General features: G+C 55.9%; 1 protein-coding gene across 1 annotated transcript; it reads right to left on the reverse strand.

Moving 5' to 3' along the window:
- Positions 1-341: 341 nt before the first annotated feature.
- On the reverse strand, positions 342-6057 carry IL37 (interleukin 37). The gene is made up of 6 exons (XM_033100858.1): positions 5962-6057; positions 5090-5207; positions 3844-3906; positions 1246-1359; positions 857-999; positions 342-605 (listed from the first exon to the last, which is right to left on the reverse strand). Exons 2-6 carry the CDS (start codon positions 5169-5171, stop codon positions 342-344), a joined length of 666 nt encoding a protein of 221 aa, XP_032956749.1. The 5' UTR covers positions 5172-5207; positions 5962-6057.
- Between the last annotated feature and the right edge of the window lie 6130 nt (positions 6058-12187).

Below are 12187 nucleotides of genomic sequence, written 5' to 3' on the forward strand. Positions count from 1 at the left end.
GGGCCTCCTGGCTGTCACTTGACGCAGGCAGATTCCTTGTCTCTGTGCCTCTCCCACGTGGGTCCTTGTCAGGGACCCACCCCAATCTTTTCCACTTATCACTTGGATGGTGGTGGTGATAACTGTTGCTTTTATTCCAGTCACATGGGCCCTAGACACAGACTAGGGCCACTTCCGTGTACTTCTGCCCCAGGGTCAGTCCCCCGCCCCTGCCAAACTCCATCAGGAACCCATCCTGGAGCCCACAGCCCCTCCCCAAGGCAATGGCAAACTCCACCTGGCCTGACCGTGAACAGGGCACGCTGCAGAGACTGACATTGGGGAGCTCTGTGGCCAAAACTTTATTTCATCACAGAAGGAGGGAAGGCCTTGCTGGGGCTCACGGCGGCTTTGCCAACGTGCTCAAACGAAAACTCGGTGTATTTGTTGCCCCCAAGACTATCCGTCATCTCCACAGGTTCCCCAGCGTTGAAGGACGTGCTGAGGAACCAGCCGGTGTGGGCAGCTGACTCCAGTGTGTTCCAAGAACCCACCATCGCCCTGTAGAAGGTGAAGGGCAGTCGCTGTGCTTCTTCCTGGGCAGCCACGTATTCCAAACTCTGCTTCTAGGAGGTAAAGGGGTAATGAGCCAGAGAGGCCCCTGGGGGGGAGTAGGGCCAGCTGTGGGATCTTGAAGAGACCATAGGAGGACGGGAAGCCTACAGGGGGACAGAGAGCCCTTCTACCTCGCTTCCTGGAGGCGGTGCTCTGTTGGACCAGCCCAGGTGAGAATTTGTGCAGAGTGAGTGGTTCTGGGGTCTTGAAGTTCCCCCTTCATGGTGGCTGAGGGGACAGGAAATTGGGCTGGAAAGCTCACCTTCAGCTGAAGGGACGGGTAGCTTTTGCTATTGTCCTCTTCACAGCAAAGACAAAGCTCTCCGTTAGAGACCGCCAAGAGAACCGGACTGCCCTTCTCCTCATAGGCTGAGCACAAGCGAGAGGCCAAGACAGAGAAGGTCTCTGGGAGAAGAGAGGAGGGGTCTGTCCTCAGAGTGGGCTTGCCGTCTGCCAGGGCCTAGGGCCCATCCCCTGCAGCCAAGCCCCACAGTCCACAAACACCTCCCTCGGATCTGGTCACCACCACAGACTACCATTCCATTCCTAGTGCTCCCTGGGGCTCTGCTGGACTCGGAGGTGTCCTACAGACTGAGCAGAGCCCCAGGGGAGGACCTTCCTCTGGGGACAGAAAGCAGCCAAGAAAGTCACCTGGGAGAATGTAGTGCTTGTTGGGCACGGCCATGAGGGTCCCGCAGTCCAGCACCACCACCTTCTGGTCCTGGTCATAGACGCTGAACTTCTCCGGGATGGTGGTGACCATTTCTAGATTAGAGTGTGACCAGATTCCAGCTTCACACTGGGAACGGACAGCTCGGTCCTTTCCGCCCTGGACAGCAGCCCACTGGAGGCTTCTGCCATCCAGGCTTCCTGCCTTGCTCCAGACCTGCTATGTAGCATGTATGTACACACATGGTGTCTGCTTTGGACACATGGGTACAAATCCAAGCTCTGCCATCTGGTGCTAGAGGACACAGGAGTCACCAACCTCTCCAAATCTCACTGTTGTCTGAGGTGGGGCTCAGAATTGGGGGTAATAACAGCAGCTGCCTCAGATGGATACTCATTAAAACGCTTGTATAGATGAATGACACTTAGCAGGTGTCTGAGTTTGATAAGCGCTCCATACATGCTATCCATTCTTCTTCCAGTCTGTCCTACACTCTCCCCTGGGGCACTGTGCTCCCAGCAATGCCCAGCGTGGGACACATCCTGACACTGACTGTGCCAATGAAGGGACAGAGGAAGAGGGCTGACAGGTTCAGGCAGGATGCACCCAGGAGCCCAGCACCGTGAAGGCCGCTGGCACGGGGTTGCGTCACAGCCACAGGGCTTGCGGCCAGTCCTGGAGAAATGCCTTGCAACCAACGGGCAGGACAGGCCACCCCAGTAGCCAGTGGCTTTCCAGGGCACGGCTCCCAGCAGCACCCTCAGGCCAGCCCTGCCCAGAGGTGGGGCCCTGCTCAAGAACCCTCACGCTGGGCCTAGACTGGGCAGGTGGCCCGCCCCTCGGCTCGATGAAGGCTGGTGTGGGACAGCACAGTCTTGGGTGCTGTGACATGTCAGCTGTGGGAAGGCAGTAGCCACTGCATTGAGTGAGCTGCCGTGTAATCAGTCATCTGTGGGCGGTAATCACACCTGGATGTGAAGCCAGAGGCCCCTCTCTCCTCCCGTGCAGGAAACACCCACCTCTGGCTGGACCCCTCCTGCCCCGGGCTGGAGGACTCTGCCTGGAATGCTGGCTCTCGGCCGCCTCCCCCAGCCCAGCCACTGGGCCCCTCGGGGCCACGGCACAGGTGTCAGTGCCCCCGTGTCATCCGCACAGTGCTGGGCGCTCCTGGGCACAGGGCCCTGTCTGACGTGCCCCATCCTCCTTGGCCACGGCCTAGCGTCACCGACAGTCGGTGTTTATGGACAGGATGAGTGGGTGAGACCCTAAATGAGTACAGTGACGTGGGGCCAGGTAGACTGTGAGCCTGGCTCACACTAGAATCTCTCAGGGGCTTTTCTGAGCCCCACCTCAGACATCTTGAGCTCACAGGACCCACGCAAGCTGATTCTGAACATGAAGCCAGATTGAGGCCGAGCCTTCCACCTTTGGAAACGTGACCACATCCCTGACTCTCCCTTTCTGATCAGCCCCAGTGCTGGCGATGCTACTGGTGTCAGGGCTCCTCCGAGCGGCATGGCCTGCGTCCCTGGTCCCCAGCCTCAGCTGCACACCTGACCTCCTGGTGAGTGAGGCCAAGACCACAGGTGCCTGTCCCACACCCCTGAAATTCTGATTCGGTGGTGCCGGTGACACCAGACCTGCCATATAAGTTGCATTTCTAGCACTAGCATTGCGCTTTTTATTCCTAAACGTTTCCTGCATCTGTCCTTTTACTTTTGCTTCACTCCTGTCACCCCCACCTGGGCCCCATCCTGTCCCACTGAGGCACGTGCGCATGCTGTTCACTAACCTCTCGCATTATTCCCCAAATCAATGTTAGTGCCAGTGGTTTGAACGTGCTGGTGGTCTCTCCCGTGGGGCAGCGGTCCTCACTTTCCTGTGCATCACAGCAGGCAGGGTGTGTGCTGCTGCCACCAGGTGGGGCACGTGCAAAGCAGGGCAGACACGTCCCAGGGATGGGGGCCTGCACGGCCCTGTGGGCAGCGTGTCTCCCCTGATGAGCAGAGCAAGGCACAAGGCTCACACGTGGCCTGCGGTGCTGCTGGGGCTCGGGCCTCCTGACTGCCCTGCGCCGGGCGTGGTGCCGGCAGCCATACCCTGACCTGGGCAGACAGCACTCAGAGCGCCTCACACTCCAGAATCTGTCATTGCTGCCTGTGCACCTGGGGCTGGTGGCCACCCTCCTCCTCAGTTTCTGCACCGGGAGAGTAGTGATTAATGTTTTCTCCTGAGGTTACTGTGAGAGGCACGTGCCGCCTGTGGGAAGGGTCCCAGCCCAGGGTGCCTGTGGCACTCAGGGGTCTGGGTCCCCACGCACCCTGCTGCCAAGTTCCTGGTTGTCATAAACACTGTGGAGAGGGCCAGGTTGCCTGCAGCGGTCAGAAGAAGCTAGAAGTTCCCCAGGCTTAAAGCTTTACTTACCCTGAGCCCCTCGGCAGGTCTGTGTGACCTTCTCTCTGTGCAGAGGCTGAGGCCCATCTTTCTCATCAGCCCCTGAGATTTGCTTCTACAAGGGGAAGCCTCGATCCCACCCCCAGCACCTGACATTCCCCAAGGGCTCAACCGACAGGCCGTACCTGCGTGTGCAGGGCTGAAGGAGGTGACACTTGGGCCTGGTTCCAGGGCGCCTCCGGCCGGGGCTGGAATCAGAGACAGTGAAGTCAGCACGTACAGTGGGTGACCCAGGGACTCAGGAGCCCCCGGGGCCGTTTAATGCCTCACTTCATTTTTGTGCATTTTCACAAACACCAAAGCAGACAGACATTAACAGTAACTTTTCTGGTTGAATATGACAGGGAATGGATACAAAATGAGGGAACTCCAGTTCTGAGTGCAGAACTTCCTACAAACATGTGTGTCAACTTGGGTAGAGCCCCACGGCCTACAGCTGTGACAACGACCCGTGGGGGCGGGGGGAGGGGCCTGCCTGACAAGACAGCAAGTCGGAGAAATGCCGGAGGGACCCGGAGTGCACAGAGCACACGCAGCCCGTGGCCGAGGAGCCCCAGATGGGCTCCCAGTGCAGGTCCCAGCAGCGGGGCTCTGTGGCCATAGGGCACCGCTGTCGCACAGCCCTCCCTCACCATTGGAGCCCCATCCTCCCACATGTCCCCCAGCTCGGACAGTCCTGCTCCAGAGAAGCAGGGAGCTGATGGGGAGGCTGGGGAACCTGTGGGAGCAGGAGGAGGCCACCCCTCCCACATACCCAGCATCACGGGTCCAAGTTCCCGGGTACTGGAAAATGACATCATCTTGCTACTATGCCTGCCCCGTGTCCTCAGGGACAGAGTGACATGCTAGCCACCACGTAGCCCCTGTCCCAGGAGCAGGGCTGCTCCCAGGCCTCTCTGCTATTGCTCTTGGCGAGTCCACACTGTCCTGACTTTAGTCTAACTCTGATGGTCACGTGATGTGGCCTCTGGCATGTTCCAGGCCCCTCCCCTCACACTCGTGCATTAGACAGTCAGGTGGGTCAAAATCCTCCTCTTATTGTCCCCCTTGAGCCAACACCCAAGTCCTTCCTCCAGGGAGCACCCGGCAGGCCCCAGCTCTGCCGGCGGCCGAGTGACAGACCTGCATTTGCGGGGTTCAGAACCATCCCTGGTGAGGCAGGGCTTCATCCCCTAGTCTCTGGGCAGAGCTGATCCATTTACCTGCTGCCACTGGGTTCCTGTGACATCATCGTCTCCTCAACGGTCTATCGTCTAATTCAGCACCAGTTCTCGAGGCTCAGTCTGCGTGCCAGGTCCCCGGGAGGCACTCCACAGGGTCCTGCTTTGCGAGTTCCCTGAGACCCCAGGCGCATTTTCACAAGAACCTCACCTTCTGAGCTACGCTGGGGTTCAGCTCTCTCGTGGCCTGCAGAGTCCATCTCCACCCCCGTGTTCTCCTCCAGAAAGGACATTTTCAGTGCGATGGAGCCTGGGATGGTGGGCAGGACCTGAGTGGACAGCAAAGACACTAGCCACGGCAATCTCTGACCCCAGGAGGTCTAGCTGGATGCCCTATGTGTCCCCACTACCCTCTGATTGCCCTCTAAGGGCATGATATCCACAATTTGACTTGATGTTGTTTCTTAGCTGGCTGTATCCCCTGAACCCACAAAGCAACACTGCCTTTTCAGTTTGGAGTAAATCAGGGAACACAGAGAAGGCACAGAATGTGGCAGCCAGGGGACCTCAGAACAGAGGTATATGGCAAAAATGTAGATGCCCAAATACGTGAGGATACTGGAAGTGCAGCTGGAGTACCTGCAGATGTTCTCGTGAGGTGCTTGGGGGGCCGCCTAAATCAAGAGAAATGCAGGTGGCATCCATCAGGGCTCAAAGCAGGCAGTGCGTGTGGCCGTCTGAGAGCCATATCTTCCCACCTAAGACACCAAGATCTCTTCCTGAAAACCAGTACTTTCCAGACTCTGAAGTCAGTCTGTTCAGCCTTCAGAGGACACGCTAGTGGTCCCAGGGTTTGCAGGCTCCCTAAGCTCAGTGTGCACCTGGCCCCGTGGCAAGGCCCTGCTTGTTGGAGGAGCCGTGCTAGGGGACAGCAGCTGGCTTCTGGGCTAAGTGGTGTCTGGTGGGTGTCAGAGCTAATAGTCCATGGAGGAGCTTCTAGTGGAGACAGCAGGGTGAGCCAGTGCTGCTCTGCTTCCCCATCATGTCTGCTGGCCTCTTGAGCTGGGGGCAAGGACCACCTACCTGGGCCGGGTTCCCCACGGACTGCGGCTCTGTCTTGGGCACTGGAGCTTGGCTGGTCTCCTTCCCTCAGGATCTCTGACCTGAGGAGCCAGTCTCAGGCACATTTTGAGTAGTCAGTGTGGGCGTGCATAGGTATGTGCCACGGCCGCCTTCCCTCAGCCGATAATGACATCCTATCACCATTCATGGGCACAAATTCCTGAGGGAGTGGTTGTGCCACATCCATGCACTACATTTCAGGGCGCTCACGACAGACGGTGTGGCTGCCCATCCACCCAGACAGCAAAGGTGTGGGGAAGAGATGCAGCGGAAGGACAGGGAGATGGGAGGCCCCTGTCCTCGCGGGCTCTTTCCCCCAGTCCCGGAGTTCAGGCAGGTACAGTCTCCACATCCAAGAGAAAAATGTCTACCTATCATCTTACCTCCTGGTGCACTCTGGAACGTCACTGACTCCTCCCTCTGCCTCTTCTTTAATGGGACACGCACAGCACCCCAGAGACCTTCCTTGACTAGGCCCATGGCGCATGTTTCCACTGGTGCTTCCTTGCAGCTTGCAGTGCATTTGTTCTCCTCTCCTCGTAAGTTTGGCTGCGCCTCACAATGCCCCAAAGAGCTGCTCATTCAGAGGAAAGTCCACACGGCCTAGTAAGATCATAGCTCCAGGCCACCACCAGCAGCAGCAGCCAGTCACCTGCCAGGCCTGGACTGAGCCCCTGACTTTCTGTCTCTAGCTCCCCAGTCCTCTGACACCCAGCTGGGACGTGCTATCCTCACTGCTTTCCAGAAAAAAGACACAGCATGTTTAGGGGTTTGGCCATCCAGCCCTGGTCACAAAGCTGGGCCCGGAAGCACAGGACTGTTACATGGGCCTGTCCGAGCACGTGGCGTCTCATCCTGCAGGCGTGTTGCACACACATGTACGCAGGACAGTGGTCAGCACCCTGGGCCCTAACACGCCTGTCCTTCTAGCAGTGCTCCTGCTGCTGCTGCTCAATACGTTTCATCAGTACGTTTGTGTGTCGTGTTTTGTTGCTGCCAAGTGTTATCCCTTTGCCAGTGGGGACAAAAATCCCTAACTTATCTGTTGAATTCCTAACAAGGAGAGATCTTCGGAAAACTTCTCCATAACCCTTTAGGAGGGGGAGAGCATGGAGGGAAAGACGACATAAAAACAGAGTCAAATGGTCACTAACTGCCTCCCAGGCAGGCGCGCTGTGTCCCTTCGGGCACTTCTGTCCTCAATAGTCAGGAGAGGCCAGGGGTGGTGGTGCCCTGTCTACTGGCTGTGACAGACTTGTAGAGACCAAACCCAGGGCTCCAGACAGGGAGGGAGCCAAGAGGAGTCATCTGTGCAAGGGAGTGACGTACTGGGTGTGGAGTCGTCACTGCCAACTCGCCGAGGTCCCCCCACAGCCTCAATACATTTGACGGCCCTTATGATTTGTGTTTCTGTTTATGGGAGGGTAGGAGGGGGACAAGGGCCAGCTAATCTGTGAGTCACACGTGTTCGGACCTTATCGACCTAAGCCCCAGTGTTGGACATTTCGCTTTTCGTTTTCCCGCTATTACCTGCAGTGTTGTACTAAACATGCTTGGACGTGAACCTTCACATGTTTCATTGATTACATCCTTACAATAAAGTCCTAGGATGTCATTGCTGGGTCGAAACACGTACATATCTGATTTTATATACTCTTTTAAGATTTGCATCTTAACAGCAATTTTTAAGGAACCTAACTCATTAGATAATTTTTTCACTTATCTAACCGTTCATTACTGAGGCAATCCCCGTGCAGACTTCTTGAGAGGCTGTATTTTCCTGAGTGTATGTGTTTGGTGCATTTGTTTTCTGTGTGTATGGGTGTATATACGCCTGTGTGTGGATACTTTGAGTGCATGTATATTTTCTTGGCGTATGTGTTTTTATGTGTATGTTTGTTTGTTGTATTTGTGGTTACATATTATTGTGTGCCATGTGTTTTGTGGCTGTATGTATTTTGTGTATGTTATGTATTGTATGTGCGTGTTATGTTAGGTACGCTGTGCGTGTTTGTGTGTGCGTTGTGTGTGTGTGTTTGGGGGAGTGGACAGCCCTCCCGTCCTTGGTGTCTGCACAGCACTAGGCCGTGGCCAAGGACGATGGGGCACGTCAGACAGGGCCCTGTGCCCAGGAGCGCCCAGCACTGTGCGGATGACACGGGGGCACTGACACCTGTGCTGTGGCCCCGAGGGGACATGCGGCTGGGCTGGGGGAGGCGGCCGAGAGCCAGCATTCCAGGCAGAGTCCTCCAGCCCGGGGCAGGGGGAGTCCAGCCAGAGGCGGGTGTTTCCTACACGGGAGGAGAGAGGGGCCTCTGGCTTCACATCCAGGTGTGATTACCGCCCACAGATGACTGATTACACAGCAGCTCACTCAATGCAGTGGCTACTGCCTTCCCACAGCTGACATGTCACAGCCGCCACCCACGACTGTGCTGTCCCACACCAGCCTCCATCGAGCCGAGGGGCGGGCCGCCTGCCCAGTCCAGGCCCAGCGCAAGGGTTCTTGAGCAGGGCCCTACCTCGGGGCAGGGCTGGCCTGAGGGTGCTGCTGGGAGCCGTGCCCTGGAAAGCCACTGGCTACTGGGGTGGCCTGTCCTGCCCGTTGGTTGCAAGGCATTTCTCCAGGGCTGGCCGCAAGCTCTGTGGCTGTGACGCAACCCCGTGCCAGCGGCCTTCACGGTGCTGGGCTCCTGGGTGTATCCTGCCTGCACCTGTCAGCCCTCTTCCTCTGTCCCTTCATTGGCACAGTCAGTGTCAGGATGTGTCCCACGCTGGGCATTGCTGGGAGCACAGTGCCCCAGGGGAAGGTGAAGGACAGATGGGAAGAAAGAGAACTACAATAATAACAAACAATTTAGTGATATTTTCCCCATGGTCCAGGCACCTTGCTAAACACTGTTCACCGAATGACTTTTTAAATCCTTGGAACAACCCTATTTGGTTGGCTCTGTTCCAAAGCTCATTTCATGGATGAGAAAACAGGTTGGGGGAATTTGGAAAGTGGCAGTAAGTCCACAACTAAAATGTGAGAGAGCTCAGATTGGAAACTAAGTCTGCCTAATTCCACAGCCCAGGCTCTGAGAAGATAGGTCATTTGCCCCCCGTTAAATGCTCAGGACGACAGAAATCATGAGTCTGCTGGATCTGGGGCTGGAAAGGCTCAGTCCTCCATACTTGAGGTGACATCCTGCATTCCAGTCATACTGATCCCATGAAATCTAGTGTTTATGTCACGTAGCTCCGGTCCTGGGCAATAGGACCTTTCAAAGCCAGTCGGCAAACAGCTGACAGAAGCTAGGTGACCACCTGCCTGTCCTGTTCTGGGGCAGCTTTGGTCCTTCCAGTGGGGCTCTGTCTCCTCCTTCTCCCTGCAGGGCAGCGAGTGCCTTCTCTGGGCCTTCAGAAGCCACAGGTGATGGGCAGCATGAGGAAATGCCAGAAACCATTAGGAATTGGGTGAACTGTTGGAAAGATTCCTAGGTCAGAGGGGAGCCCCTCTCAAAAGGCCAGAACTGAGAAGGGTCCAGACCTTCAGATAAGAGAGTGATCAGAGCCTTGGGCCAGCATGAGGCGTGGGAGGGCCTATGGGCCACGCCGAACCCCACAGCTGGAGGGCATGTCCCCAGTCAGGACATGACCTTTTTACTGACTTATTCCCCAGAGACAATGCTGCATTTAATCTCACATTTGGGCCTGTTCTGTGTGGAGAAAGGAAGTCTGTGGTCTTAGGAGGAGCCCCATCTCGACTGTGACAAGGACGAGGGACAAACCCAACACTCACTGGAGCTGTAGGTGCTGATTCAGGAAACAGGTGTGTCCAGTGTCCCAGACCACTGTCCTCAGCCACACTCAAGCCAGCACGGAGGGGCATTCCCCATGGAAAAGCCTGTCCTTGCCTTTCCTTGCTTTCCTTCATCAGTCCAGAAGACTAGGAAGCAGATCTGGGGAGGACACCGCTGTGCAGATGACAACGCTCTCCTGGGCAGCCAGTCCCCAGGCCTGGCCCCAGCGGGGTGTGTAATGAGAACCCAGCTGAGTGTGATCTCTGTAGTCCAATGGGCAGAGAACTGCAGTTCGCCTCCTGCGTCCTGCGACACATGGAGTTTGTCATCTCTCAAGATTTGTCCAGGCAATAAGGCTCTCTCTCTCTCTAGAACCAGCCAGCCCAAGGGGCTGCACAGTGCGGATGCCCAGAGACGTTTGAGCACGGTGCCCAAGGGAGCAGGGGACACTGTGTCTGAGTGCTTGGCAGAAAAGGTGTGGGTGGGTCCCCCACACACAGCAACAGGGCCCAGCAGGTGTCAGGGGCACAGGACACGTACTTGGGGTTGAGCAGTGCCACGTCCAGCTGAGTGGCCCTCAGCAGGTGGCTGGAGCTTCAGAGGACCAGCACCTTCTAAGGGGCCACAGAGCTGGGTAGTGAGCGGGACAGAGTCCAGATGGGACAGAGTGAGAAAGCAGAGGGAATTCAGGGTTTGGAAGTCAGTGGAGAGAGGGCTGCCGTTCCATCATCAGTGCTAGTAACCAGCATATCGCTGCCCGCTTCTCACGTCAGCCTCGTTGCCCACCAGTGTCGTCGGTGAGCGCGTGACGTGTTCCCACAGGCGTTCCGCACAGCATCCCACACATGTCCAGGACGCGGAGGTGTGAGCCCCACTGAGCAGATGTTTATAGAAAATCTGTGTGTCTTTTTACCCCTGCAGGCGTGGATCCTGCCTGTTCTTTGTTTAAAAAGATAACAGCAATGACAATGAATGAGAATCCTCAGCCTCGTGCCCTGAGTTTCTGACTGAGCGGGTCTGGAATGAAGCCCAGAAATGTGTGTTTCTACAAAGGTCCCTGAGTTCTTCTGAGCAGCGATTTCAGAAACATCACCTCTTCCTAATTTGTTTTCTTTGGAAACGTAGTGACATGTGTGACACAGCTGAGAGCCATTGGGTGCTTGGCCCCCAGCGATAGCACTAACGGTGCCTCGTGCAGCCTCAAACACAGACCACGATCGGCACCCCACTGTGACGGAGACCGCGATGTGGTATAGCCGGGACGTGGAAGCACGGCCTCAGAGAGGCCCAGCATTCTCAGGGCTGCTAATGCATGCATTCACTCCATTTGTAGGGACTTATTTGCACAAGGCACTCTGCTGGGTGCTGGCAACAAAAATGGTGAACAACCGCAGACACAGCCCCTTGCCTTGTGAGAACTGCAGTCTGGTGGAAGACATAGACATCCACGACGGTTCCACCAAGCAACTTCAAGCAGCTCCTAGGACAACAGCTGCGTCAGAGACGGGCCAGCCTCCGGGGCTTGCATCAGGGCTGTGAGTGAGGGGTCAGGGAGGACCTCCTTGGGGATGTGACTGCTGAACTGAGACCTAAGGAGGACATGCGGTTTAACTAGCCCAGGAGAGGAGTGGTAGCTCTGGGGGTCACAATCATTTCTGTTGTTGATGTTAGAATAAGCAACAGCAGAGTAAAAGCCGAGCAATGAGGACCCCATGGCGACCTGGTAGATCACCGTGTCCCGGACACCACATCTGTGAGCCTTGAGTCTTCATGCCCTCCCTCCACAGGAAAAGAAAAAGGCCACTGCCCAGAGGCAGAGAGTTCACGGCAGCCTCCTCCCTTCCTCTCTAATCCCATTCTCAGGCATCCAGAAAGTCAGGTTCCTGGCAACAAGTGAAACAAATTGCTCATGAAAGACGATTTCAAGATAAAGCTTTGAGCGTGCATCAGGCATTCTATCACTCTGAACTCCGTCCCTGGAAATTGGACGTTTCAAGCTGACTTCTGATCCTTACATGGCCCAGAATATCCCCGAGCCCCTGTGTGCTCCCACACCCATCTCCACACCATTCTTATATGAGAAAAACAAAGCACATGAAGTTTATCTCATTCCTGCACTCATGCATCCATGAGCTGTGCTGGGCCTGAACACACCAAGGTAAGAGCTACGATGTGGGGGAACCGTGAGCTCTTCTCAATATTTCAAAATTTGTTGATGGTGATGGTGATGTTGGTGATTGTGATGATGGTGATAGTGAGGCGGTGATGATGGTGATTAAGACGATGATGAAGATGAATATGATGATGAAGATGGTGGTGATGATGGTGAAGATAATGAGGGTGATGATGAGATGATGGTGACGTTGATGATGGTGATGATGGTGATGGTGGTGACATTGATG

This window comes from Rhinolophus ferrumequinum (assembly GCF_004115265.2).
Source record: "Rhinolophus ferrumequinum isolate MPI-CBG mRhiFer1 chromosome 13 unlocalized genomic scaffold, mRhiFer1_v1.p Super_scaffold_3, whole genome shotgun sequence".
Classification (NCBI taxonomy): Eukaryota; Metazoa; Chordata; class Mammalia; order Chiroptera; family Rhinolophidae; genus Rhinolophus; species Rhinolophus ferrumequinum.